The sequence below is a fragment of the Vanellus vanellus genome (assembly GCF_965231255.1).
Source record: "Vanellus vanellus genome assembly, chromosome: 11".
Taxonomy (NCBI): Eukaryota; Metazoa; Chordata; class Aves; order Charadriiformes; family Charadriidae; genus Vanellus; species Vanellus vanellus.
Window position 1 is genome coordinate 17,573,731 of NC_138916.1, and position 24,506 is coordinate 17,598,236.

The 24,506-nt window shown below is 45.4% G+C and overlaps 1 protein-coding gene across 1 annotated transcript in view; it reads right to left on the reverse strand.

The window, feature by feature from the left end:
- Positions 1-24,506, reverse strand: part of AKAP13 (A-kinase anchoring protein 13) — a gene marked incomplete at its 5' end in the record, with an annotated part of 158,770 nt that overhangs the window by 103,300 nt on the left and 30,964 nt on the right. The window contains 3 exons of the mRNA XM_082488901.1: positions 754-943; positions 12,627-12,810; positions 23,370-23,666. Coding sequence (XP_082345027.1) covers positions 754-943; positions 12,627-12,810; positions 23,370-23,666 — 671 coding nt within the window. The remainder of the gene's footprint in view (positions 1-753; positions 944-12,626; positions 12,811-23,369; positions 23,667-24,506) is intronic.

Consider the following 24,506-nt stretch of genomic DNA (forward strand, 5'->3'; position numbering starts at 1 on the left):
GGGTGCTTCTGAGAAGTGGCACAGAAGTGCCCTGCTGTTTCTCCTCTCTATCCCAACCGAGTCCTTGTGGCACCTATTTTAAAGCAGTGAGGTGAAGCCCTTCCAAAGCCCCATGGCTCCTGCAGTCCAACCGCCGTGGAGTCCAAGAGGAGCGCGGCGAGGGGACCACTATGGACACGCACCCCGTGTGGCCAGGGCTGGCTCGTCCTCCGAGTCCTACACACAGGTGCTAAGGGAACGGCTGTTTTCTCCATCACCCACCCCAGAGGCTCTCCCCTCAGTCTCCTCTCTGACCCCAAACTTTCCATCTGAACAGAGAGGTACCCACCATGTGCGGCCCCCGCAGACCCAGTGCCGCTCCAGCCTGCCGGCTGCCAGACGCCCTGGAGGGACAGTCCACCTCCAGGGAGGTTTCCCTGCCCGTCCAAGCAGGTCCCAACCTAATGGAGAAGGCAGGAGCTGGGAGCAGAGAGAGCCCAGGAGGCCAAGCAGAGCCAGCGCTGCACAGGCCCAAGCCTGCTTCTCTACTGAGAGAGAAAATCTGCCGCCTAACACAGCTTTATCAGATCTCCCCGTGCTTAGACGAGAAGAAAACAGGCAGGTGTCCACCTGGATGTTTGCTGATGACATCCAGAGAAAACACCGAGGTAAATACACGCCCTCGAAGGCTGCCTACGTGGGAAGTCCTCCACGGGCGCCAGGCTGCCACCGGCCAGCTCCGCGGCTCTGCCGTCACCTCAGCCGTTCCCTTACCATGTGCTGGTGGCTCTGCATGTGCATCTGAAGGTGCCGTATGTCACTCTCCAAGCTGGCGGCTACCCCTTCCTTGGCTTCAGCTGTCAGCATGTAAACATCGAGGCCGCGGTGGTGCTTCACGCTGTAGTCCCCCGAGTGCACCGTGTGGGACAAGGTGCTCCAGGAGTCCGGTTCCTTGGCTTCCTCTCTGCAATAAAACAAGGGCGGGTTAATCTGCAGGCGAGGAGGGATGCTGCATGGCAGGACACGCAGGCTGTTCTTCACTCTGGACACTCATCTAATCAACGGCCCGAGAGAAACAGAGCGCCGGCTCCAGGGCCAGACAGACAAATACGCACGCACACTTCTCAGTCTTGGAAATTAATGAGATTTAGAGTTAATGCCAGCCCCAAGCTCTGTTTCACAAGGTCTTTCTCAGGTAGAGAGACCTGCTTTTTTCCCCAGACTATGAGAGACCAGCAGCAGAGGGCACAACAATTGCTTTTTAACATGGAATTTACTGCAGGTGTAGATCACCAAAGCAGCTGTTGCAGAAAAACAGACACCTGAAAGATGGACTGCAGAGGCCCAAGTTAGAAGGAACGAGGATTATCATGATACTGATGCTACAACTTCTACACTGAAACCAGCACACCACTTCAAAACACCCAACAGCCATCAAATTGTAGCAATTTTTTCACTCCTGAAATGAATTGAGCTTGCCCTGCGAAACTGCTTCTGTGCAAGATGTTCTCAACATTGTGAGACAGTTGTCCTTCTGCAGCAGTACCACAGATTTTCTTTTTACCAATCAAAGGAAAGGAAAAAAAGATGCTGTTGCAGATCAGAATGAAAAAAAAATAACTCAGCAGTTACATATATTCAATAGAAATTTCTATTCAGTCATCTCTTTTCGAATGTCGAGCCCTGATTCTGCACAGGCTTGTGACTCAAAGCAGTAATTCTTCAGGTCTCGCTGAGCTGCACAGAGGATATTATATTGCCCCTTTAAGGTGGTGAGGAAACATTCATCTTCTCGAGGTTCTCACCTAAAGATTCAGACTTAGACATTTAATTTTTTAATCAGAACTGATTCAGGAAACCCAAAATCTGTTTTAATTGTCCTGGGACGGAGCGGCTCGTGCAGCACCCTGCTGGGCGCCGCATCCCTCGGGAGAGACGTGGAGCTGAGCAGGAACGTTACGGGAACGGGAGCTTTTGTTGACCTCCTCAGGGGGGTGAGAAATGGAAAGTTCTCTGTTTTCCTTTCACTAGGGCTGCATCCACTGAGTGCCAGCCCAAGCTGCAAGCACGACCCCTCCCTGTCGTGGAGACCAGCTCCGGCCACAACAGGCATCCCGAAATCTCCCTCTGCAGCACAGCCACAGATTACCCTAGAAGGGGCCTGGGCCAGAGATTGTATGCAAATAATGAAGGAATTCAAGAAGGTATGTATGCAGAAATGTATATCAACAACCAGGTAAAATTACACACAGCTTTCAGCATCTTTGCCGACTGGTTTCTTACTTTATCAAACCCTTCTAATGGGCAAGCGATCCCCAGGGCTGAGGCGAACCGCAGGGCCACCTTTCTGGGAAGCCACGCAATTTAGAAACCAAAGTCGTCACGAGCAATCGATACCGTGACTGGCAACAGGAATGGGCAGAGCAAGGTAGGGAAACGGTCAGACGGCTCATCACACGGCAGAGAAACCTGTGCAGATGGCAGTGGTGGCAGCGGCTGTCCCCGCTCTGCCCCGGCACAACCGCCCGCCCCCTCCTGTGACTCATTTTGGGCTGAATCAGCAAGGAAATTCAGACAAGGCAGAACCACATCTTCCACCATTCACCACCATTTAGACCAAGTGACTTCAGTAGAATTAGTCTTGATTTAAGCAGAATCAATATTTCTACAGAGAAACAGAAGGAAGCGGCCAGTTTCTGGTGGCGATTAGTACAAATCCACGGAGGCACTGAAGTCAACTGAACCATTACAAGAGACTAAAGAAATAACCTTCCTTTATCAAGAAAACACAGCCATTTCTGTCCAGAGTCTTTTTCTTTTCAGCTGTTATACATGAGAAACTACCGTACTCAGGGCCACCCGCAGCGTAGACGAGGCAGCCAGCACAAAACCCATGTTCACCCACTCGTGGGGACCAACATCAGCCGGATTAAAGAACCGAGCGCGATGAGCCTGCTCCACTTTCGCATCGGCTTCGAGTACACTTATGAGCATCTTCAAATCAGCGCCCACAAAGCAGCCTCACAACTTGAGCCTTAAAGGACCCTCAGCGACTTCAAAAGCTTCAAAATCTGGAGCGAGATGACAGGCACAGTCCCCCGCAACACCCTGAGCGTGCCCACCCCTCCTGCAATTCGTCACCTTCACACGGCCCAGACGGATCAAATAATCACTTCTGCTTACAAAGGCAGCAATTTCTTTTCATTTTCAAGCTGCCGATCTGTGTTACACTCGATAAAAGGCTGTAAACCTTTTGAAAAACCAACATCTTTCTCCCATCCAGCCACAAACAACCCACAAACAACTCCAAGCTCTCTTTTTCAGTAGCAGTCACCTACGTTGCACAAAATTAAGCAGTAAGGTAGTGGATGGCTCAATCTATTGACACCTTCAAATCATCCCTTTCATACACCGCTGTGTCCCAGCACTGATGATCTGCAGCAGAGAGGACAAATGGGTATTCACACACGTTAGTTTGTTTGCACACCTCTATTTCTGTTTTTCAGGCGATCACTTCCAAGAGCATGTAGACCGCACGACAAGAGCCTCCTGCATATTCATCTTCATACATTGAGCCTAACTGCTTGGATCTCTCCTGCATGTCTCTCCTACATCTCCTCCCCGCAAGCCCCGGTTTTTATTGAGAGACGATAAAAACATGCTTTCTTCCAGGGAAAAAAAAAAAGCTTCGCAGTCACGTATTTTGTAGTCCCTGGTTGTGAAAGACACTTATTTTGTACAGACTGGGAATTTCTGCAGGAATTGTTTACAAGTGCATACCCAAGCTGGCCTGCTAGGACATAAAAACAGATATGCAGATATTTACTGGAGATCTATTAACAAAAACATACATAGAAACTCCAGCATTCAAGGCCGAAATCTGCTTCCGTTCAACACAAAAATTCAGTTTGCTAGCAACAAGGGAAATCTCTCTTCTTATGAGCTTTAACTATCCTGGGTCAATTCTTTCTCATCCTCCTCCTTCAACAGTTTCTCATCAAAATATGTAAAAGATACCAGTGAACTGAAAATTTCATTGGGATGATCTTCAAGCCCAACTTTTGCAGAAGAAAGTATCTTGCTTGGTTAAAAAAACAAGGACTGACTGATACAGCTGACAGCATCCACTAGCTCCACCCTCAGCACAACCATGCCACGTCCCAATGAAAAAGCCTGGAAGAAGTCCTCCAGCTCTGGTCCCTACTGCTTCTGCTGCAGTCCTCTGTCCCATGGATGTAAACCCAGAAGGGAAATTGCTGGCTTCAGGAAAGGACTGACCTACCAGCCGGCCCTTCATCTGTGGAACGGTGGCTCAAAGAAGGATGCTGACCCCAAACAGGGCAAGAGGAGAAGCAAACAAGCCTCCAAAATACTCCTGCTCGATCCAGGAGCTGATTAGCCTGCTTAACCCGCACCATCACCTCCTGCCCATAAGGCACATTAGAAAAGACGATAGTGTTTTTTAAACCCCCCAGCATCGCCCAAGTAGACTCGTCCCTGGCGAAGGAGGAGCCGTACCATACCCGTGTGCTGAATCTCCTCTCCTCTCGCCGGGGAGCAGATAGGAAGGCCCCGGGCCAGCGAGCGGCGGAAAGAGGGAGAGGAAAGTCTGCCCCGACGCAGCGCGGCTCCCGGCTTCCTGCAGATACGGGCGAGATATTTTTAAGAAGAGGGAAGATAAGTGAGAAAGGGAGAACAAAAAAACGCAAGGAAAGGCTCTACCCGCCTTCCAAAGTTGCAGAAATGGTGCTCGGTGACAAGGGTTTGAAATTCGGAGGTGCCGGTGCTCCCGGCAGGCGTGTTCTCCAGTACAGAGATAACGGGTTTTGAATGGAGGGGAGAGGAAGAGGAGGGGGAAGAGATCAGAAGAGGAACAAAAAAACCTCAGTGGGTTAAGCAGAACCTCATGTTAGGAAGATTTATCCCACAGTTTTACAAATGGACAAGGAAGGCGGTGTGGGAACTCAAGGTGTTATTTCCTGGGGATATCCCCTCCAGATTTCTGAGCTGGACTTCAGCTGAAACGAAGCAAACTCAGTAGCGTTGCCAGCTCTTATGATCTCACTGCAAGCCTGACAACAGCTGCGGGTTTATTCTGAAAGCATCAGCCCCTAAATTCATATGATAAATAAAATAAAAAAAAAAACACTAAACTACTTTTTCTTCTTAAATTACACAAAGCCCCTAGTATTGTGGCTACAGTGAAAAGCTAAGAAATGCTAGAATTCAGATGCTCTTATCTGTAAGGCAAATAAAAACTAAACTAAACTGAATTTTAATCTTACATCCTTAATTCAAATTCTGAATTATTACTGTTGTTATATCAGCAAACCGAAAATACTAGATCAGACCGATGGCGATCTGGGATAAACACGGAACAGTGCCTACTGGGAGAGGATGCTGGACTTGGTGGCGATTGCACAACACGTTTGTCGCACAGGCAATTCAAATCAAGCCAACAACTCCTCCTGTGAAAACCCAGCACCAGACCCAATGCAGTCACCAGCATCTAAACCCAAGACTTCTTAGAAATTTGACAAAATAGAACTTCGACGCCATTTGCAGAAGCGTTGGGGTAACAGAGGGTTTCTATAAGTACGATCCACTTTGCATCCACAATCTTTAGCGATATACAAAACTTCAGTGCACGCAAACACTGTCTTGCTCCTGCTTGGTTTTGTAACCATCAATACGCACTGCATATGAAACTCGGAAAACGCATGCAACTAGTATGTGCTAGAATGGGTTAAAAAAAAATCAACCACTGAAATTTGAAAGACATTTAGCAAACACAGCATCCATACTTCAGGTGTTTCCAACTGTTCCAAAAGCCCCAGAAAAGCAGAAAAAAACATGTCCCATATCAGAAAATTTTACAGATCACTCACTAATTTGAGTACTTTTGATGTTGAAGGAAAGAGTTAAAGCTCATCTGATGTAGAAAAATGATGACTAAACCCTCACAGTGCTTCACACAAACAAGAACTACAGTGGGTTTGGGCACTGAACTGAATTCAGCATTGCATAACCCACCCTTCAATATCACATTAAATATTTAGCAACTGGATTCAAAATATTTAATACTAACTTCTCAGTCCATTGATCAACATACTATACAGCAGGAAATCATACAAGAGAGAAAAGCCGACTCGGTCCTTCAACAGCGGTTTGTAGACACACGTGTGCTACGAGAGCACGTCCAGTGTTTCCTACCACAAAGGGTCTGCGCTCCTCAACCTGAGGATTTCTTAGGTCCCAATGTTAATTACACATTAAAAAATAAAAATACAGCTACAAACTGTCATCAACTATATTTGCCAAAAAGTACAATGCGCATTCCATAAGAATAACTGTCTGTAATTGAACGCACTTTACCATTTGTTTTATTTTCGTAGTTTTATCTAACAAGAAAGATACCTTCCTTAAGATGTGGAGCTGTAGGTCCTACACAGAACTCAACATCAACCAACCTGGAGTCACATCACTAAACAAAAGAAATTTAAGGTGAATTTACAAAATGCACTCGGAGTGAAAACAGATGCCATCTGTTGCATTTTAAATACAAAAGCCCAGTCACAGAGACTACTTCATCAAGCAATGTTTTCTTTACAGCTAAAACCAGCATCTTAGATCAGGACAAGTGATATGGAAGGAAGACTTGTCTCTGCGGAACATCTCTGCGTGCTGCAAGCGAGCGTGACCACAGACTCTGTAACACAACCCAAAGATAAAGCCATCGCTTTGGCTGCCTCTGACACAGCAGTTTACAAAGTCGTCTTCTCCAATAATCTGTTCAAACTTCAATCGCACCGTGAACATCACTCCTTCTAGCAGATCTGCTCCAGAGACTAAATACGAGTGTCCTAACTGCGTATCCAGCTGACCCATGCCTGAAGCCCAAAACCCAGCAGCTCTCGGAAATCACTTGGGTACATTTTCTAAATTTGTCCTGAAATGGAGCTGGTGTATCACAATCCCTTACCAACCACACAAGGCTTATTATAGGGGCTTATGGCCCCTATAATTATATATAGGGGTATAGGGACTTATGGCCCCTATAATTCTGGGGATCACCTCCAGATCAAGCTTGTTATGGGGGGGAATAATTTTCTTCTCTAATCTTTCCACATCTTCCCAAATCTCTTCTTCTTTCTCTTCCTCACAGGCCTGTTTACATGAACATCATCTCCCAGCACCTCTGACTTCCAAGCGCGATATTGGAGACAGTAAAAAGCCTTTTCTCCCACACAGACAAAGCCACTTCTCTCTCTTCTGTATTCAGAGCTATATAACATACAAAACAGGGGAGAGGAGGGAGACAACGTCTGAAAATACAAATCTTCACAGGGATATGGCAACACACTAGGAAACCAGTAAAAGCTGGAGCCTGCAGTGGTGAGTCGATGGAAAGAGAGACACAAAACCTCTTGTTGCTCCACCATGTTCACACCTGGTTCCCCCATCCCCCCACCTCCCAGTCTGCTCCTCTGCTGTGGCCAGAAGGAACCCACAGCACCTCAGCATCCTTCTAATCGCGATGATCAATCAGTTAAACAACGGTGTTTCAAACAATCACCTTAAAGTTCAGCAATACACAGCCACAAACCAGACCCTGTTGGATCACTGCTCCTCCCATGCTTTTGCAGCTAAACGGCATCCTCTTAACACACGCATCTCTCGCCAGGTCCTCTTTCACTGCCCTTCTATAACGACTTTGAAGCCCCTTTTAAATGTTAAACTTGTGCCAGCACTTACAGAGACGAGGTCAACCGGTCTCCTCTCCAAGCCATACCCTAAGCCTACTGCCCGTTACCCTGAACCGCAACCAAAAGGACCTGTTGCTTGTTCAAGGTGGGCGAACAGAGGGACAAAACATCAGCATTACTTCAATAAACTCTTCAGATGGTGATTCTGCTTAGCCAGAATTAAAATTAATATGCGTAGCATTACCTGCCCAGCGCGGTGGCAACCTTCTGGCCACCACCGTGTCCCCAGCTGCGTCCCTCTCCTGCTCCCTGTACAACAACTGCTGGGAGCACTGGTGTAACACTTAGTTCCCAGCTCGTAATAACGGAAGGGTGCGCACAGGAAAGGGGGGGTCAATACGTTCTCAGGGGTACAAGCACCCTGTTTACATGCAGCTGCCACGATTCTGGCACGAAGTCATAGCGGTCGGCAGTGTGTTCAGCCCCAGGAAACTCATGATTTTGGAAAGCATCTGCACCACAGACAGCTCTTCGCCTGTGCAAAGACTGAATTTAATGGGACAACTTAACATCAAAATTCAATGAAAAACATCCCCCTTCAAATAGGGTGCGATTTGGCAGGGCACCGTAAGAAATGCTTCATTTTAAGACCACGCTTACACTCTCTGCTGAACATGAACTGTACGTTTCTGAAATACAACACATGCGTAAAGGACTCGCTAAACCGGGGTGCAAAGCAATGAGGTACCAGGCAAATCCTCTTGCAGCTCTGGCTCAGAAAAGCAGAAAAGTGTATTCCATTACAAAAGTAGAGCTACTGAAAAAGCTTCCTCATTTGAGAGGCACCACGGAGATTACAGCCCAGGCTTCACCAATTACTTACGTAAAATCAGAACAATAGCAAGTGATAATCAGGGATTGCAAAACGTTCATAAAACCCTTCTGAGTTATTTCTCATGTGTGTTAATTAAATCAGTTTAATTTGGGAAATACAGACTCGTACTGACGTATAGTCTCGCGCGCCGAGCCACCTGGCTGTTACCAGGAGATCTGAGGGAAGAGCAATCCCAGAGCTGTGCAGAAGCGCTTTAGAGCAATAAGCAGAGAAAGCAGCAAAGGCAAAACTCAGAGCTCTGAACCGTCTCCTTTGTAGGGATTGGAAGAAAGCAGGAGTTTTTCCTACGGGCTTTACTTTTCTCTTCCTCGCCTTCTTTCAGAGGACGTAAATTGCTCTCAGCTGTGAAGGAACTACAAGCATTTGGCTTCGCGGAAAAAACCGATACTTTGGGGTTACCAGAGAGAACTCTGTTCCGCAGAAATGAAATCAGAAACAAAAATCAGTGTTTGCGTGTTTTACAAAACGGCGCTTCCGACTACCTCTGAACTTCTGCACGCTCGCCGTTGCTTGGAGCCATTTTCCCCGCCTGGCTCCGGGAGCGCTGAGGAAGATGGAGCTGTCGGGCAGATTGTATTACCGCACCGCGCTGGGAAACACCAACTACTGCAAACTGCAGCTGTCCTCCTGCAGAGGCCACGTTGCTCACACCGAGCGCAGTGCCCCCTTGTTTAATTAACTCCCCTGCCTCGCTGGAGCCAGCCCTCCTCTAACGAGCGGGTGCCGCCAGTGCCCCGCCACCAGCACTGCCCAGTTTCAACACTGGGAAGCAACGGGTTTTGACGAAGGACCCTTCGCTTTGGAATTTGCTCCTCTCGGACTCAGAAATTGTTCAAACTCGGAGAGGGCTATGCAACCTGCCTAGTTTCCAAAGCTTTTCCGTGCAATTTAAGTAAACTGTATTTAAAATTTATATTTAAACTTGTATCTTTTTTTTTTAAAAAAAACACCAAACTTAACCAAGCTTCTAGCAAGCAAACAAGCATGTTCCGAGAGAAAATCCTTTTTTCTTTTTTTTTTTTTTTCTTTTTTCTCTCCTAAAAAACTCCTGCCCTTATGCACTGCCCTATTCCATTCGCACCGCAGGACAATGCTTATCGTGCAGTTTTAATCTTGAAGATCAAACGAGCACCCTCGGGAACGGTACACAGCCCGTGAATAAACACTGCTGTCCGCATCCTCCTCTCCATCCTCGGTGACCTACGGGGTCCTCTGTCGCAGCTCCTCAGTTTGGTCTGGAAAGAAGCATCACATGCACCTTTCCTGCCAGAGGATGCCAGAGCCAGCGCACAAGCTCCAGACTACAGAAAGGAATACTTCAAGGGCTGCAAAATTTAAATTGGAAGCATCTGTCTGTCTGTTGTTTCTTTTTTTTTTTTTTTATTCCATAAAGAACTGCAGCAGCTGAAAAGGGAAAGCTCATCTGATAAACAGAAATTCAAAACGTCACCAGCGTAATTAGTTTTTGAGAAAAATATTTCCACCGCAGCTGAACCAAGCTGCTTTGCAGCCGAACCCTGACAGAATTGCAACAACGGAGAAGGTTTTGTGTCTGCTTTTTACTGACTGTATCCTAATTACAGCAAAATTTCACCCCTTCCCAATGCTGGCTGTGAGAATCATTGTAAAATGCAGGGTCCTGCAAATTAGCAAGTGAACAATAAATTCCCCCCAAGCATAACGCATCACAAAACACACTGCATTCATTTATTTGGTGAAGTGCAGTTTAATTACTTGTAAAAATAATGACTCCTTTGTACGGGCTCTCGCTAACATGCGTTGCTGCTCTGTGTTTTGCTGAGTGCTACAAGTTGCACGCCAAAGCTGCGTGCATGGATTATCCAGCGTGCGCGCAAGCAGAGTGCAGAAAAGAGGTTGTACAGTATCCATTGTGTTTTGACAGCACATAAATGATATATACTCTCTTCATGGAATTTGGCTGCTCTTCTGTGTTTTGAAACTCAATATTTCTCCTCTCAATAGGGATTTTCGAGCCGCGATCCCATCTCGTCGCAGAAAGCGCTAAGCACAACAGAAATCTCTGCTGGGAAATCGGGATGCGTCCGTGCTGCAGCCGCCATCCTCCCGTGGCGGTCCCCACGTCACACGGTGCTCCCAGCGCTCCGGCCAGCCCTGAGCTCATCGCACGGTGCTTCACCACCGTCCCACCCAGCGAGAAAGGGACCTGTGACTTCCAGCATCCACAGGTTCCTGTTTGCAGGGCTTCATGGAGACAGCAGGGGTTTCAGAGTCACAGCATACGTGCCATGGCTGTCAGATGTTTAGATGTTGTATTTCCACCCAGCAGCCCAAGAGGCAAACTAACCATATTGAACAGTTTAAGGATATACTGAAAAGAACGCGATGGGGCATCCTGATGGTAACGTTACTGAAGTTGCTAGTGTCTTGGTCTTGCCAGTGTCTTATTTTCAAAGATGAACTGTAAAGGTCGTCAGAGAAACCCCTTGGATTGCGCCAGCGGCACCCGTTAACAGGGGATGGCACAGGGCAATGCCAGGTAATCCAAGTACGCTGCTTCTTTCTTTCCACTCAGCGAGAACTGCCATTCCACTATTGGAACCGGCTGTGAAATACTCCACCAAATCCATGAATAGCTCTTGTAATAGTTTTGTTTACTTCCCGTTTCTTTTTAAATTACCAGCTCTATTCATATTCAAACTGCAGTATTTGCTATGAGCTCTATAATCAAGTTTTGGCCAACTTAAGCTTCTTGACAGTCTGTAAAGTCTGTTAATATGGTTAGTCTCACCTTGGAGAACTTTGCAACACATACAGGATGAATTCGCACATTCCAATTTTACAAGATAGCCTGCAAGAGAGTTGTGTGTTTTCACAGTATGACTGTTGAACTCGATGGAGAAAAAAGTACTGCTGTTGTCATCTCTGTATTGATCCCAGCCACGGGTGGCAGAAGAAAAGATCAGAACATAGCTCCCGTCCCACCACCCTGCACCTTCTCCTTTACCCTCACTTTGCATGTGGTTGGCTGAATTGCTCAAGATGAAACTTAAACGCAATCACTCCGGCAACACAGACCATATTTTTTGCCCTCTAACACCCCATCCAACAACTACAAAAGCAGAATAATTTACAATTCGTAACAGAGAAACGTTGCGTGATAAAGTGGAGAACACAGCAGACTCCTAAACATGATGTTGGATCACTCAACATAAACCCCAAGTATCTGAAAACTCAATTCAGAAAAACAAAGTTAATAACAAAGCTTAAGAGAACCAGGCATCAGAATAACACACATGCAGACCAAATCTTTTCTCCTTTACAAATAGACCCCTCGGGACTTATTTAAGCTCTTTGTCTTTATTAGCCTCAGCTTTTAAAGACAGATCTCCAAACATTTGCTATTCAGAAATAACTTGTCATCTTCTGAAGGCTTCCTTGTAAAACACTGCAGTAGATGCTCATGCCACTAGTTACTTCCTACGAGTTTGTAAGATCTGGCTGCTGCTCGGGACCGCTCAAAAGAGAATTGTTTCTGCTGCTAAACACTTGCATTAATTATTACCTAATTTTTTTACCTATAATGGGAAGATACCTAATCTCTACAACGTGCTGCCTTCTTTCAGTATCATCATTACATTTAACCAAAAAACTCCAAATCTATGAAGTAAGAACACAACAGTCAACCACCCCCACAACACCCGCTAGCTCCCCTCTTTTGGGCAGCTGTGATCGTTCGATGAAAAGCTTTTTCGCTTGTGTTTGTTTAACGTTTGTCTTAATTAGTCGGTATTACACTGACTCACTTTGGGTTTTAAGAGACAGCTGGAAACAAAGCGCTATGCAACAGAAAAGGAGAATGTAAGAATATTATTGCATTTCCCCTAAACCCTAAGGACCTGCCCCCATTGTTGCTGGCAAGAAAGGTAAAAGCCAAATTATACCAAAAAAAATTGCCTTTAAGGGCAGAGTATAGCTCTTAGACACTACTCAGTGATAAGGTGCAGCAAAGGCAAATGTGATACAGAATGGAAAAATGAGCAGAGGAACCCTCAAATCATCCTTACTCTGTCAAAAGCTGGTGCAGCTTCTGGTAGCCCCTCTCCAAGGCCAAGCTCACCGGCGTCGCCCCTTCGGTGTTGTGGATGCTGAGAGCTCCTCTTCCACCAGGCTGCTGGAGCAGAAACCATGTCAGCCGCAGCAGACCCAGCCTCACCGCAAAATGCATCAGTGTCTCCCGAGGGATGTTCTCTGGGAAGAAAGAAAGAAAGAAAGAAAAAAATAAAATAAATGGGAATTTGTAGGCTGCGGGTTAGGTGAATGCCACATCCCCACCTCCCAGGCACACCACACACAAGGGCTGGCATGGAGCTGACAGCCCAAAAGCCAAGGAACCTGCGGCACCTGGAAAAACAGGCTGGCTGCCAATATCCAGGAGAGACCGATACTTAAAGCGAGGGACATGCTATGGTGGGACTGGAAGTGCTCAGGACCTCTCAGGGTGAGACTGACCACAGAAGTCAATGTGAAAAAAAACCACCATTTCATAAACAGCCACGGTAACCACCAAGCTGCAGTGCTTCCAGACAGAACCTGGCGTGGTCAGGTGGCTCCTTCTAGATGTCCAAGCCTTCTCCTCACACACCCAGGACCAGGTTTTAGGAATGAACAGGATTTCTTATTGAACAGGACGCCGATTTGTCTCATAGGCATGAAAAAAATCAATTGCATTTGAAGCACAAATCTAAAGCCGTTATAAAAGAGAAGAGTTTAACCTCTTGTGTAGACAAAAAAAAAAAAAGACAGAATTTTGCTTTACTGTCTTGATTATGCCTCAGACCAGCTTTTCTCAGCTTTATACAGTAGCTCTATCACTCTTGAGTAGCAGCATTTATAAACTGGCAAGCTCCACTGCTGCTTTTTACGTTTAATAACCGTGACCGTCAAATTTGGTAAAAAGTCACTCTTGAGCGTAAGCTTTCATCTCAGAAAAATGTCCCCCTACTCGAAAAGCTGCAGCCCTAAAATGATGCTCTGAAAAGCTTCAACCAGAAATGAGCTCCAGATGCACTGCTGAAATACAATATTTGCAGATCAAAGCCTGTTACTTCTCTATGAAAGGCAAAAGCATTTGGGTTAAAAAAAAAAAAACCTACAAGAAATAAAAATTTGTTCTTTTAATTAACAAAGGATTTCAGTATCGACTGGCAGCAACAACATGACAAAAAAGCACCAACTGGGTCTCAGTAAACCACGCCAATGAGCACACGTGGCATAATAACTTTAATATCATAACAATGATTTATCGGGTTATTAATTTGGTTGCCAGCCAAACCTATACAGCAGGTTTAAAAATGCAAGTGCATAATGGCTTTAAGGTTTAATTAAGTATTTTTTCCTCAAGAAGTAAGCCCCAAGAGAAATCACTTCTTCAAAGTGCTGTTGTTTTTCTTGCTTACTTGCTTTCTTAAGGGACATCATTAAGACCTTCCGTGAAAAACAAAGCCAAAATGGGGAGTTCTCCCCTGCCTGACACACCGTTTTTCCTGACATTTTGGATCAACTCCTGAAGAACTAATCTGTATTCAAGAACCAAAAGCTTTCTGGCACCGTCTCTCTGCCGAATTACTCCAAATTAGGTCTCTGGGCTACAAAGCAACGCTTCCCCCCTAACCTCCTCCTGATTACCATAAAGCAAAACCACGCTGGCCTCAATACATGAGCATGTCTGAGTGGAGGTTCCAGCTGATCAGAGAAAAAGGGAATAGCTGAGCTCACCCAGAGACAGATTCTCAGCCCGTGGGGGAGTAATGACAAGGATTTTGGTATTAAGTGCTATGGAGTGTAAGGCTTTAGAAATAAACAACGCAACAAGGTAGTTAATCCATGGTTGTCACAGTCTTGGACTTAAAGCATAATGAAAAATAACACACCATATAGACAGACATAAAGGAAAGGCTACGATGAGGTTGCAAGAAGGAGAAAGTGTTGATACATGTGGGACTTGGCCAGAGTGAAAGCAGATGCCCAAGTTCCACTCAATGAACTCGCATAATACTCCTACGTTACCTGTACTGCCACTCTGGTGGAGTCAGCTACCGCAGCTAAGGCAGTGCAAGTCTCTTCCTACTGAGATATGGGAAGCGCCAAAAGCACTCCTGTTAGAGCCAGCAACTGCCATCCGATTAAAGAATGCGTCGCGATGGTCTCACCACATCTGTTCTAGCACGGGATCTCCTGTTCCAGCTGCTTTGTGGAAAGGAAAAATCAACCTCCTCACTAAAACGGATAGCCTTGCACCAAAATTGAGCAGCGTAGACCTGCAAAGCATAAGCATGGGCTCCTGCACCAAAATGCTTCCTCCTCCTTCATCTGAGACCCTTAGAGTCAGGTAGAAGCATCTTCTACTTGCCGACTCGTGGTTCACCAATAAACACACACGTACCACTTGCAAGTTTTGCAAGATGCAGGCAAGCACTCACGCTGTCCCTGATCCAACTGGGTGCCCCTCTCTCTCTCATATTTCCGTAGATGAAATGCCCCCTCCCAATCGTTCCAAATGCCTATCTGATGTAATCTGCTCACACGACTGCAACTTCTGGAAATCCCACCTTTTTTCCACTCTTTTAAAACAATCTTCTTTACCATCAAATTAGTGGACAGAGTAGTCCCAGCGTTTGGATGGAGGTGTCTACAAACGCAACTGAACCGAATGTGGCCCTGCCCCAACGCCTTTGAGCAACGACGACGTGCACAGAAGATCTGTACGAGAAGACATGGCGTGTTGCCATCCAGAGCATATTAAACACACAAATACACTATCCAGGCCCATTTGGAAAGATCTGCCTAAAATATAAACTGGCAGGAGGCCATCCTAACAGATGGGCACAGATGATGGCAGCAAAGAGACAAAGTACTGTACATACAACAACTGGGGGAGCCCCAGACAGCGGCTTTAGAAGGTTTTGGAGTGTGCAAAACTTGCACGGCCACAGTTAAAAGGCGTGTGCCATCTGTGGGCTGGATTAACTACTAATATACAATGAAAAATACATCTGCTGGTGGACGGTGTTGCTCAGAACAAGACGAGAGCTGGTCTGCATCGAGTATGGGAGTGTTGCTAGCTGGAGAGGGAAGACGGACAGATCCCTCCAACCTTCCTACCTTTGAAGGGATGAAAGCTCGTAGCACAAAATGTTGAAAATTCAGTCAATAATTTCAAAGTCTTGTCACGGTGCAAAATGCCCGCCCCGGGCATGGAAGAATCACAAACACTTTAACATGCAAATGTCAGAGCTCCTTCTCCTACCACATATCAAGCATGAGCTCCTCATCTTAAAATGGCTGTGCCTTGAATGGCAACAAGAAGCTTCTTATAATTAGGAAATTGTGGAAATACAAGACACACGATACTGGAAAGGCCAAGGTTGTTTTGTTCCTGTCTCGTTTCCTAGTAATAAGCAAAAGTTGAAACATATCATTATTGTCCCATAATGGCAGGGCAGTCTAATCCAGCTGGCAAAACATAAGACTTCAGATATATTATTTTTATGTTTTTTTTTTTTCAGCTGTGACATAAGAACAGAGAGTTTATCTGGGTAACTAAGGGCAAAATTTCCATAGAAGACTGTCATATGTACTTTGCTAATGGTAAAGGACTAAGGTTTAAGGTGCTATTAGCACAAAACAAATAGGCATTGAAGAAACAAAGAAGTTGGGGTATGACACAACCAAGAACACACAAACTCTTCTCTAAGTCACACTCATTTTAATCCTGATTAAATAACTGTTCCTCTTTTAAAATTGCTCTTTATATAGAGTAACCCACACCTAACTGCTCAGTTTATCCTCCATGCCCCGAGACTTCTTATCAAGGAACAGACAGCCACGGACTGGCTAGCATCTCCTGCTAGTCTTCCTGTGATGGTGACCTTCCCTTGGTTCTCATCCAAAATCACTTATATTCGGCAACCGTCAAAACTGGCCTCACAATTTTGTTTTCTGCTGGAAATGTTCTCACTGCTCAGATCAATCCTTGAGAAACGAAACACAGGGAGCAAAAGCCAGCAACAAGCCATCACTTAACGCTGAGGTCCTACAGACAACAGGACTAAAGAAAGGTCAAGGCAAAGATGCTGTGTTTGGAGTTACACGTTCAGTTAATAAAAAGACATGTGGGTAATTCTTTTTTAATCTTATAAACAAGAAATTTTTCAAAGTGCACCAGAGGATCTTCATGTCCCCATTCCCACTAATATCAAAGGGAAGAGAAACTTTCTCATGCCAATGATTTCTCAGCCACAGACTCAGGAGTACATCTGAGGACTGAGCAGCACATCTCAGACGCTGCCTGAACCAGAATTATTTTCTGTTTCCCGTTTTCCACCGCAGAGGGCATTAAATTTCGGTATGGGAAAGGTCTTTTTACATCTTACCTAGGACTATAGCTGAACAGACAACCTTGCGCTGTCGGCACAGAGAAGACCATAGTGATTTATACCACACAGTCCTTTATCAGAGGGCAGAGAGGAAGGTGAGCAGCAGATTGGGAAAGGACATGAAACCCTATAAAACCCTACAAAAAGAATACCTGTAAGTATTACACTGAAAGGGTGCAATGAGAAACTATAAAAAGAGAGCAGCAGATGAACAGATTAAAGCTTTATGTTTGCAAAACATCATCAACTGCTTATCTTCAACATCCTCGCATGGAAAAAAATGCCAGCTCCTAACAATCAAATTTCCTTTTAACTATTTGTGAAAGCTTCTTAGAGCTTTTTTAGGCTTTTTGCCTTTTTTTTTTTTTGTTTAAAATAAGGCGCCTTCTTTTGTTATTTTTTCTCTTCTAACCAAATTAACCACCTCTAATCACAGTGACGCTCACATTGCGCTCACGCTGAGATCCTCCTGGCTTTGTACATAAAGTTACTAAACTCGGAACCCAAATCCATGCAGACTCTTTCAAACCCGGGCAAAGCATTTCCCTCTCTACCCACCTCCCACCTGGCGAGCTCAGGGCTTTCATTTCTCAAGCACTACTTACTGCACACGGATGTTTATTCCGCAGCATTTCTGGGAAGCCGTACGTATGCAAGACGTCAGTAGCTGTGTTCCTATAGTGAAGGAGCTGTTAAGTGTTTTATCTAACGAGATGGTCTCCTGGTTATATGCCCGTAATCGTGGCTGACTATCTCGCAGCTCAAAGGGACTGCTTCTCCTTATGCTTCCAGGGGAATGGCTCCATTCCACCGTTGATGACCACAACCCTCTGCCGACATTAAGCAGCTCCTGAAAGCACCATCTCGGAAAGCTCACGCCACTGGAATTGTAACCATAGGTCTGGGTTTCACGCTGACTTTTAATGAGCAAAATGAAATGTTTCTTCAAAGGTTTTGCCAGAATATTACTTAAAAGAGATTTCGAAAGTGATCTGTTTTCTACTGATAGTTAACTCAAGGATTAAGCTCTCTAATCTTTTCATACCTGAGCCTTGGATCCTCCCTAAAATTTTTTCTGCTGTTTTATTTTTCTGCAACGCAAACAAGCCATAATCATTACTCATACCTCCAGATATTCTGTTCTGGCTTTCTACTTGGCTTATTTTCACTTCAGTCATTTAAAATAGAAAATTACAGTCCTGTATTTACATTGCACGCATCCTCTGAATACATATTAAATTTTGATTTCTAGATAGAAAGCGTAACAATCTGTTCCAGTTAAACAGCCGCCTTTAAATGCCACTGAGAACAGTAAATAACCCTACTTTTGACAGCAGTAACAACTATGTTCTTTAGAAAGTTACAGTGCACTCGTAATAATTAAGATGGGTGTGATTACACGGCACCTGAAAGTAAGGCCGTGTTTGGAATACCATGGTAACAAGAGTAATCCTTAATGATGGACATTCTGAAATTGCGGCTGCCACTTGGGTTCACGCAGATAGGCGGGTAATTAAGAGGGAGGCCCGGGAATCGCCTGCTGCGCAGGGACAGCGGGTGGCTGGGGGAAGAGCGCGGTCCTGCCCCGGGACAGAAGCGACGAGGGCTGCGGCCGTGCAGGGAGGAGGTCAGGACACACCTGCCCAAAGGTGTTCAGCTACACTCTTTACCTGCCGTGCAAATCCCTTCCCTACACACGCGCGCACCCTGCCCTGACCGTGCAACGCAAGGACACGCCGCGGCCCCCGCTGAGAAGGACCACGCACGGCACTGCTTCCACCATCTCCTTCAGCCTCGGCACGTGCGGGGCTTTCTTTTGTTACCCATTCGTCCAACCAAATGGTTGAGTATCTTCTGCCCGCCTCCAGTCAGAGTTAGAGGACAGAGCCCAAGGATCTCCGAAGTCAGGAATCTTAGGTGCTCCCATCCCCGGTTCTGCTAGCATGGCACCAAGCGGGAGCTGGAAGGTATTTTCCTCTCCCAAAGTCCCATTACCCGGGACCTCTGTAAAACATTTTATATCTGTGGGTAAATAGATATTTAATGCAACTCTTTCTGAGGTCCTCTTCTCTAAACTAAGGATTAAAAGCTAAGACTTATTCTCAGAGATCTTCTACAAACAGCGAGTAGAAGGCTGCACCTCAAGTGCCCGACACAGCAGGTGGGTTCAGGGAGAAGGAGACAAATAAAAAGAGAGGGAGAGCAGAAAGTCAACTTAGAAATCAGATGCGCAACGCCCTAAGAACAAGCCAGACAGCAAAACCATGGCCACCATTACTGGAAAAAGGACCTAAACACCACAGGTCCCTCCTTCTCTGCTTTCCAGTCAGCTCCACGGGTGTTGGTTGACTACGCGACTTCTCCACAGGAATATAACATTGATCAAAACACCTTGAAACCTAAGTATACCTTTTGAGAGTAGCTGTCATGCGGAAAAGCTTGAGAGAGCAGCTTTTCTATATATATTAAGGGGGAAAATATTCCATAAAGAAATTGTTACCTAGACACCTTACTAAGGTCAAATCAGGATCAAATCAGAAAGGCAAAGATTTGGAAATAAGAAATTTGGGCAAGAGTACCATCTTTCCACAGAAAAGCGAGCAGGAAAAGCTGTAAGATGAGACCACCGATAAATGGTTGAAGAGAGAGGACTCTGTTTCCTGAACTCGCTCTTCCCGTCAAGGATTTATGGTGTCCACCCAGCCACTGCTCTCCATCACCTGCGCATTACTGCCAGGGGTCAGAGCAGGCTGGGTACCACGCTGCGCACCGCTGGCTGCTGAACAGAAAGCTCACCATCAAAGCCCCAAGCCTACAGAAAAATTGCCCGGTGTTAGATCTGGCACAAAGGGTTCATTCAAAGCTTCCCGAGGTCTAAACCAATCCACTTCATTTTCAATGGATTTTGGGTGAAGAACTAAGGACTTCGTGATCACAAACATGTTTAGTCTTTTACACTGTACCAGAATAATATAAATCAGTAAATATTTGGTTTTGAGCAATGTTAACCCAATACCTACAATAATATTACTGTAAGGATAATGCTGCTCAGTGCATTTAATTTTAAGATAGTTTCTTTTTAAGCAATAAAGCCTTTTGCTGTTCCAGGACAATGGGGGGCGGGGGGGGTAAGCGAATGAGAATACTGCAAATGATCATAGTGGGGTTTTGAAAATGCCCTGATGAAAACACAGGAAGAAATGTTCATTTTATTTTCAATTTTTTTTTTTAATTAAAATTATGTCTAAAGAGATAACAGAGGAATAAATGTAAAAACAATCTGGTGTGTAAGAGATCAAGACTACCAGGATTACTGAAGCTGAACAAACTTCTCTTGTCGAATGGCAACAGCTAATTTAAGTAGGTTACATACAAATAACTAAAAAAACAAAAGGGGCACTGGAATGTTTGCAAATGTCCTCCAGAAGTTTTAAATAATTTTGGAGGTATTTCTAACTGGCAGCTGAAAAGATACGCTCTTAACAATTTGGCTATATGACCGTACCATACCTTTAATCTTGAGCAATGGCGAAAGACTGAAGACTTTGGTTTGATAACCAAAATATAAGCAAGTAGACGATTCTCACACAGCTTTGTCCACAGTGATCCTGTGCTTTTCCATACTAAAAAGTCAAACCTACTAATGTGTTAGAAAAGGGGAGGGGAGAGATGGTGGTGTCCCTGCCCAGGGCAGGGGGGTTGGAACTAGATGACCTTTAAGGTCCCTTCCAACTCTAACCATTCTATGACTCTATGAATAATGGGTGAATTCAAACCACTGAAGATCGTTTTAATGACGCGACCACCAACCTGCTGGCACCCGGGAGCAAGTGGGCTATTAGGTGTCTCCTCCTCCTCAGCGTGTGGACCTTAACCGCGCACTTTGCACTGCACGGACGATTAGTTAAACAGCCTCAGTAGATGGAGATGGGTGTTAACTTTTAGCAGCTGTTTTGCCCTCTGGGGTGCGTGACGGCAATGAACTCCCTGCTCTCGGCTCAAAGACTGGTCAGGGCAGGCAAAAGCAAGGAGAAGCCTCCACATTGAGCCATCCCCTCCCCCCAAAATCAGCACAGAGTAACGCTTGATGGTGGATCTCCTCCCCAGCTTCTGCCTGCAGAAAGGCCATTACTTCCTAACTGTTTTCGTAAAAGCTAGACTTCAGCCCTTAGAAAAATCAACGTTTAAATGTGCTTGACAGCAACGGCCATCTCTGAACAGCAGTTCCCCATCAAGCTGCGGCTCTCGGGAGCCGGCTGAGGCTCCCGGCTCGCTCCTGCCTTCAGAGGTTTTGCTAAACAGCAGCGTTTTGTTTCCAACCCACAAGAGCCCATAGAGACATGCCAGCTTAGAGGCAGCGCTAACAATCTTCCAAGAAGGGATCTGACATTTTATTTTGTTCTCATTTCTACAGTATTTTCTCCTTCGAGGAGGTTATTTGAAGTATCTGGTGCTGACATTTAGCGAAATGTGAAATATGAATTGGAATAGCTGTTCATAGGTAGTGACGCAGCGCAGGAGGGGGTGTCCCGCTGGAGGGGCACTGGCCAGAACTCACGTAATTGTTCACATGCTCCCACAGCTTCAACCTTTGCTGTGCTTCTCTCTCTCCCCCACAGAAATTAACCCACAACCACCAGTAGGGGAGTGCTACTTTTTACCACAGAGGTTTTTCAAATCTAGTGCTCCATCGTAAATCAGAGGCATCTCTTCCACCTCGCTCTAGCAAAACAGAGTTTCGTGACCAAAAGGATGCTTACGCATGCAAATCCTTCCCGTCACACTCACAAAAATTCCCCCAAATTCCCTACATATAATTAGCTCACTGAAAAAAATTACCAGATAAATCTGCCTCTAGCAAAAAAGCTGATCAGAAGATTAAAGACCAGGACACAATAAACTGCCATTTTTCTGTTATTTATGAAAGAACTTACTGCAAGGGAACATATTTTATAGCACCAATATTCTTGGATGAAAGTCGCGTTTAGTGCCATTGCATTTATTCACTTACACTTTTGTCTACAAAAACGTCACCACGAGATGCCAAAATGCTCAGCGCTACGGACCTCCCCCTTCTCACGGTGGATGCAATGGATGCTCTACAGGTCCATTAGCATTCAGAGCCCTACACCATCACGACTTCCAGAACCACAAGCGCATGCTGAGCAAATCAATGTAAATCTTACGGCCCCATTTCCCTAAGTGCTGATTTTCCAAAGAATAATCAAAGTCAAAAAGAGAAACCAGATCTCAACCTTCCTGCAAAATCAACAACAATTCAGAGCTCCAATCAAAGTTTTTGTTAACTTAAGGTCGCTTTAACTGTATTTTTACCACTTAAACCAGACATGTCAGTATTATTACAACTTTTTTAAATGCGGAAAGAAAAATCAGCGTCTTCCACACAGAGGAAAAAAATACCAAGTGTTTATCTCCTTGTAAACATATGACAGCATCTGAATTTCTATCCAGAAACCATTAAATATGATCAAGTCTTTTAATGTCTGCTAACACTGCTTCGATTGCCTGCCTGTGTATTCACATTTACAAAAGCCATCAGTGAGGCAATGAAAAATTAAGCAAGCAAAACTCCTGCAGAAAACCCTGTCGTGGTGAGCAGAACTGAGCCTGCTGCGCCGAGCATGCCACGTCCCCTTCCTCTGCATGTGTTTACACCGCCGTATCCTATAAAAGATAACGGATGCCTCACAGCCGCATTCCTTAAGAGAAACTATTTGCTGAAATACCCTGAAAATTTACAGTAAGAATTCATGCACGCTGGAATAGGCCCCCAGCGCGTCGATAGGCTTCCTTAAGCTCCCCTGTGACCAAAAAAAAAGCAGAACTCCAAGGACACGGACATGCCATGGTATCCCAAACGCCTCTGCACTTCTGTTTCGGCAGTCGCCAGAGACTTTGGGCCAGCCTTGGGGTTCATTTAATTACCAAAAGTGCCACATTTGTGGCACAAGGGTAATATTCCCTGCAGCATCAGACTTTCTACACACAGATGGGGTTCTTTCAGGAAATCTCAGCAGTGTGATGCTGATACACATACCACTGCATACACGCACAAAAAAAAAACCCTTTTGGGTGTGCTTTAAAACACCGACCATTTACAACAGCCTGTGCTATTTCGTAAGAGAAGACACAGAGAAAACATCAGGGCTTTATATATTTTAAGGCAGCCGAAGTGCAAAGCAAAGGATGCAGGTGTAGGAAGCGCACGCTGGTGTACACCACATCCCGTCTCCCAGCACAGAGGCCAACACACCTTTTGAAAGACACATGGAGTTTTGGGAACCCTTCTACCCCAGGCTTCTTCCCTCTCTCCCAACCCGCGAGTCTCACATGTGCCCTTGAGGTCCTCACCGGTCAGGGACTGGTCCGCTCCCAGCACGTTCCATTCTGCTGGCAGTTTCAGGTGTCGGAACGCCAGAGCCACTTTCTCATCCAAAAAGTCCACATCGGCAGCGGGTGGTCTCGATCGGTCCAAGAACCGGGTGAAGTTCAGTGCCTGCTGGTTGCCAGCGCAGGTGGCCAGAAACTGGGCGGCGTCGTAGGCTTCATCCTGGACAAACTGGAAACTCTCTTCTGCCACAACCAGAACAGGATGACCTTCTCTAGAGGCACAGAGTGCCACCTTCACTGTCTCACAGCAGTCATGGCCTGCAAATAAAACCAGGGGAAATGGTAAAAAAGAACAATCGCGTGCGCAATTGTCAGCTCCTTTGACACGCACAGTCTTTACATGAAATCAGGTAAGAGCAAGTTACAGAGGGTCACAACTCCAAATTAAACGCTATCTTGGGAATTTATACGTATCATCAGAGATAAGTATTTCTTATAGACTTTAAAAGGAAAAGATGTGTAACTCTTCTCTGTCAGAATATAAACCAAGAAATATAAGCCACCCTTATCTGACCAGGCTATTTTTGATTAGTGACAAGTAAACTCAAGAGCGTTAAGTAATCGAAGCGAAGATTTTGCTAACATACCAAAAACCAGGTTACGTGGTCAAACTTTTCTTTTCCAGCTCCCCAGGACTCCAGTAACTCACCAGAAACTAGAATCCGAGTGCAGCAAAACTACGTACTCCAAATGCTGTCACAACACTTGGCTTGTACTGAAACCACCACAATTTCACCTAAAACAAAGAGCTAAAGGGCTACGGGAGAGCAACCTGCCCAGGCATGCCCTGTGCGCGCCCCTGGATCTCAGCCTCCCTCCTCCACCTGCCCTTTGCGTTTGGGTTCACAGGACAAAACGAAAGCCCAGCTGCTTCTGCGAAATAAAAACATGGAAATGGCCACTTTCCATATTTACAAAACAAGAAGGTTGGAAGTTTGATAACTTTAAGTTCCTTTATTTATTTATTTAGGGCAGGGAAAAGAAGAGGAAGGATGCCCTGGCATCGCAGCAGTTTCATCGCCTAAAAAAAAAAGAAAAAAACAACAAACGAAACCCACGACACCTTTTTGCAATTTTAAAAGGGAAAATATAACATGT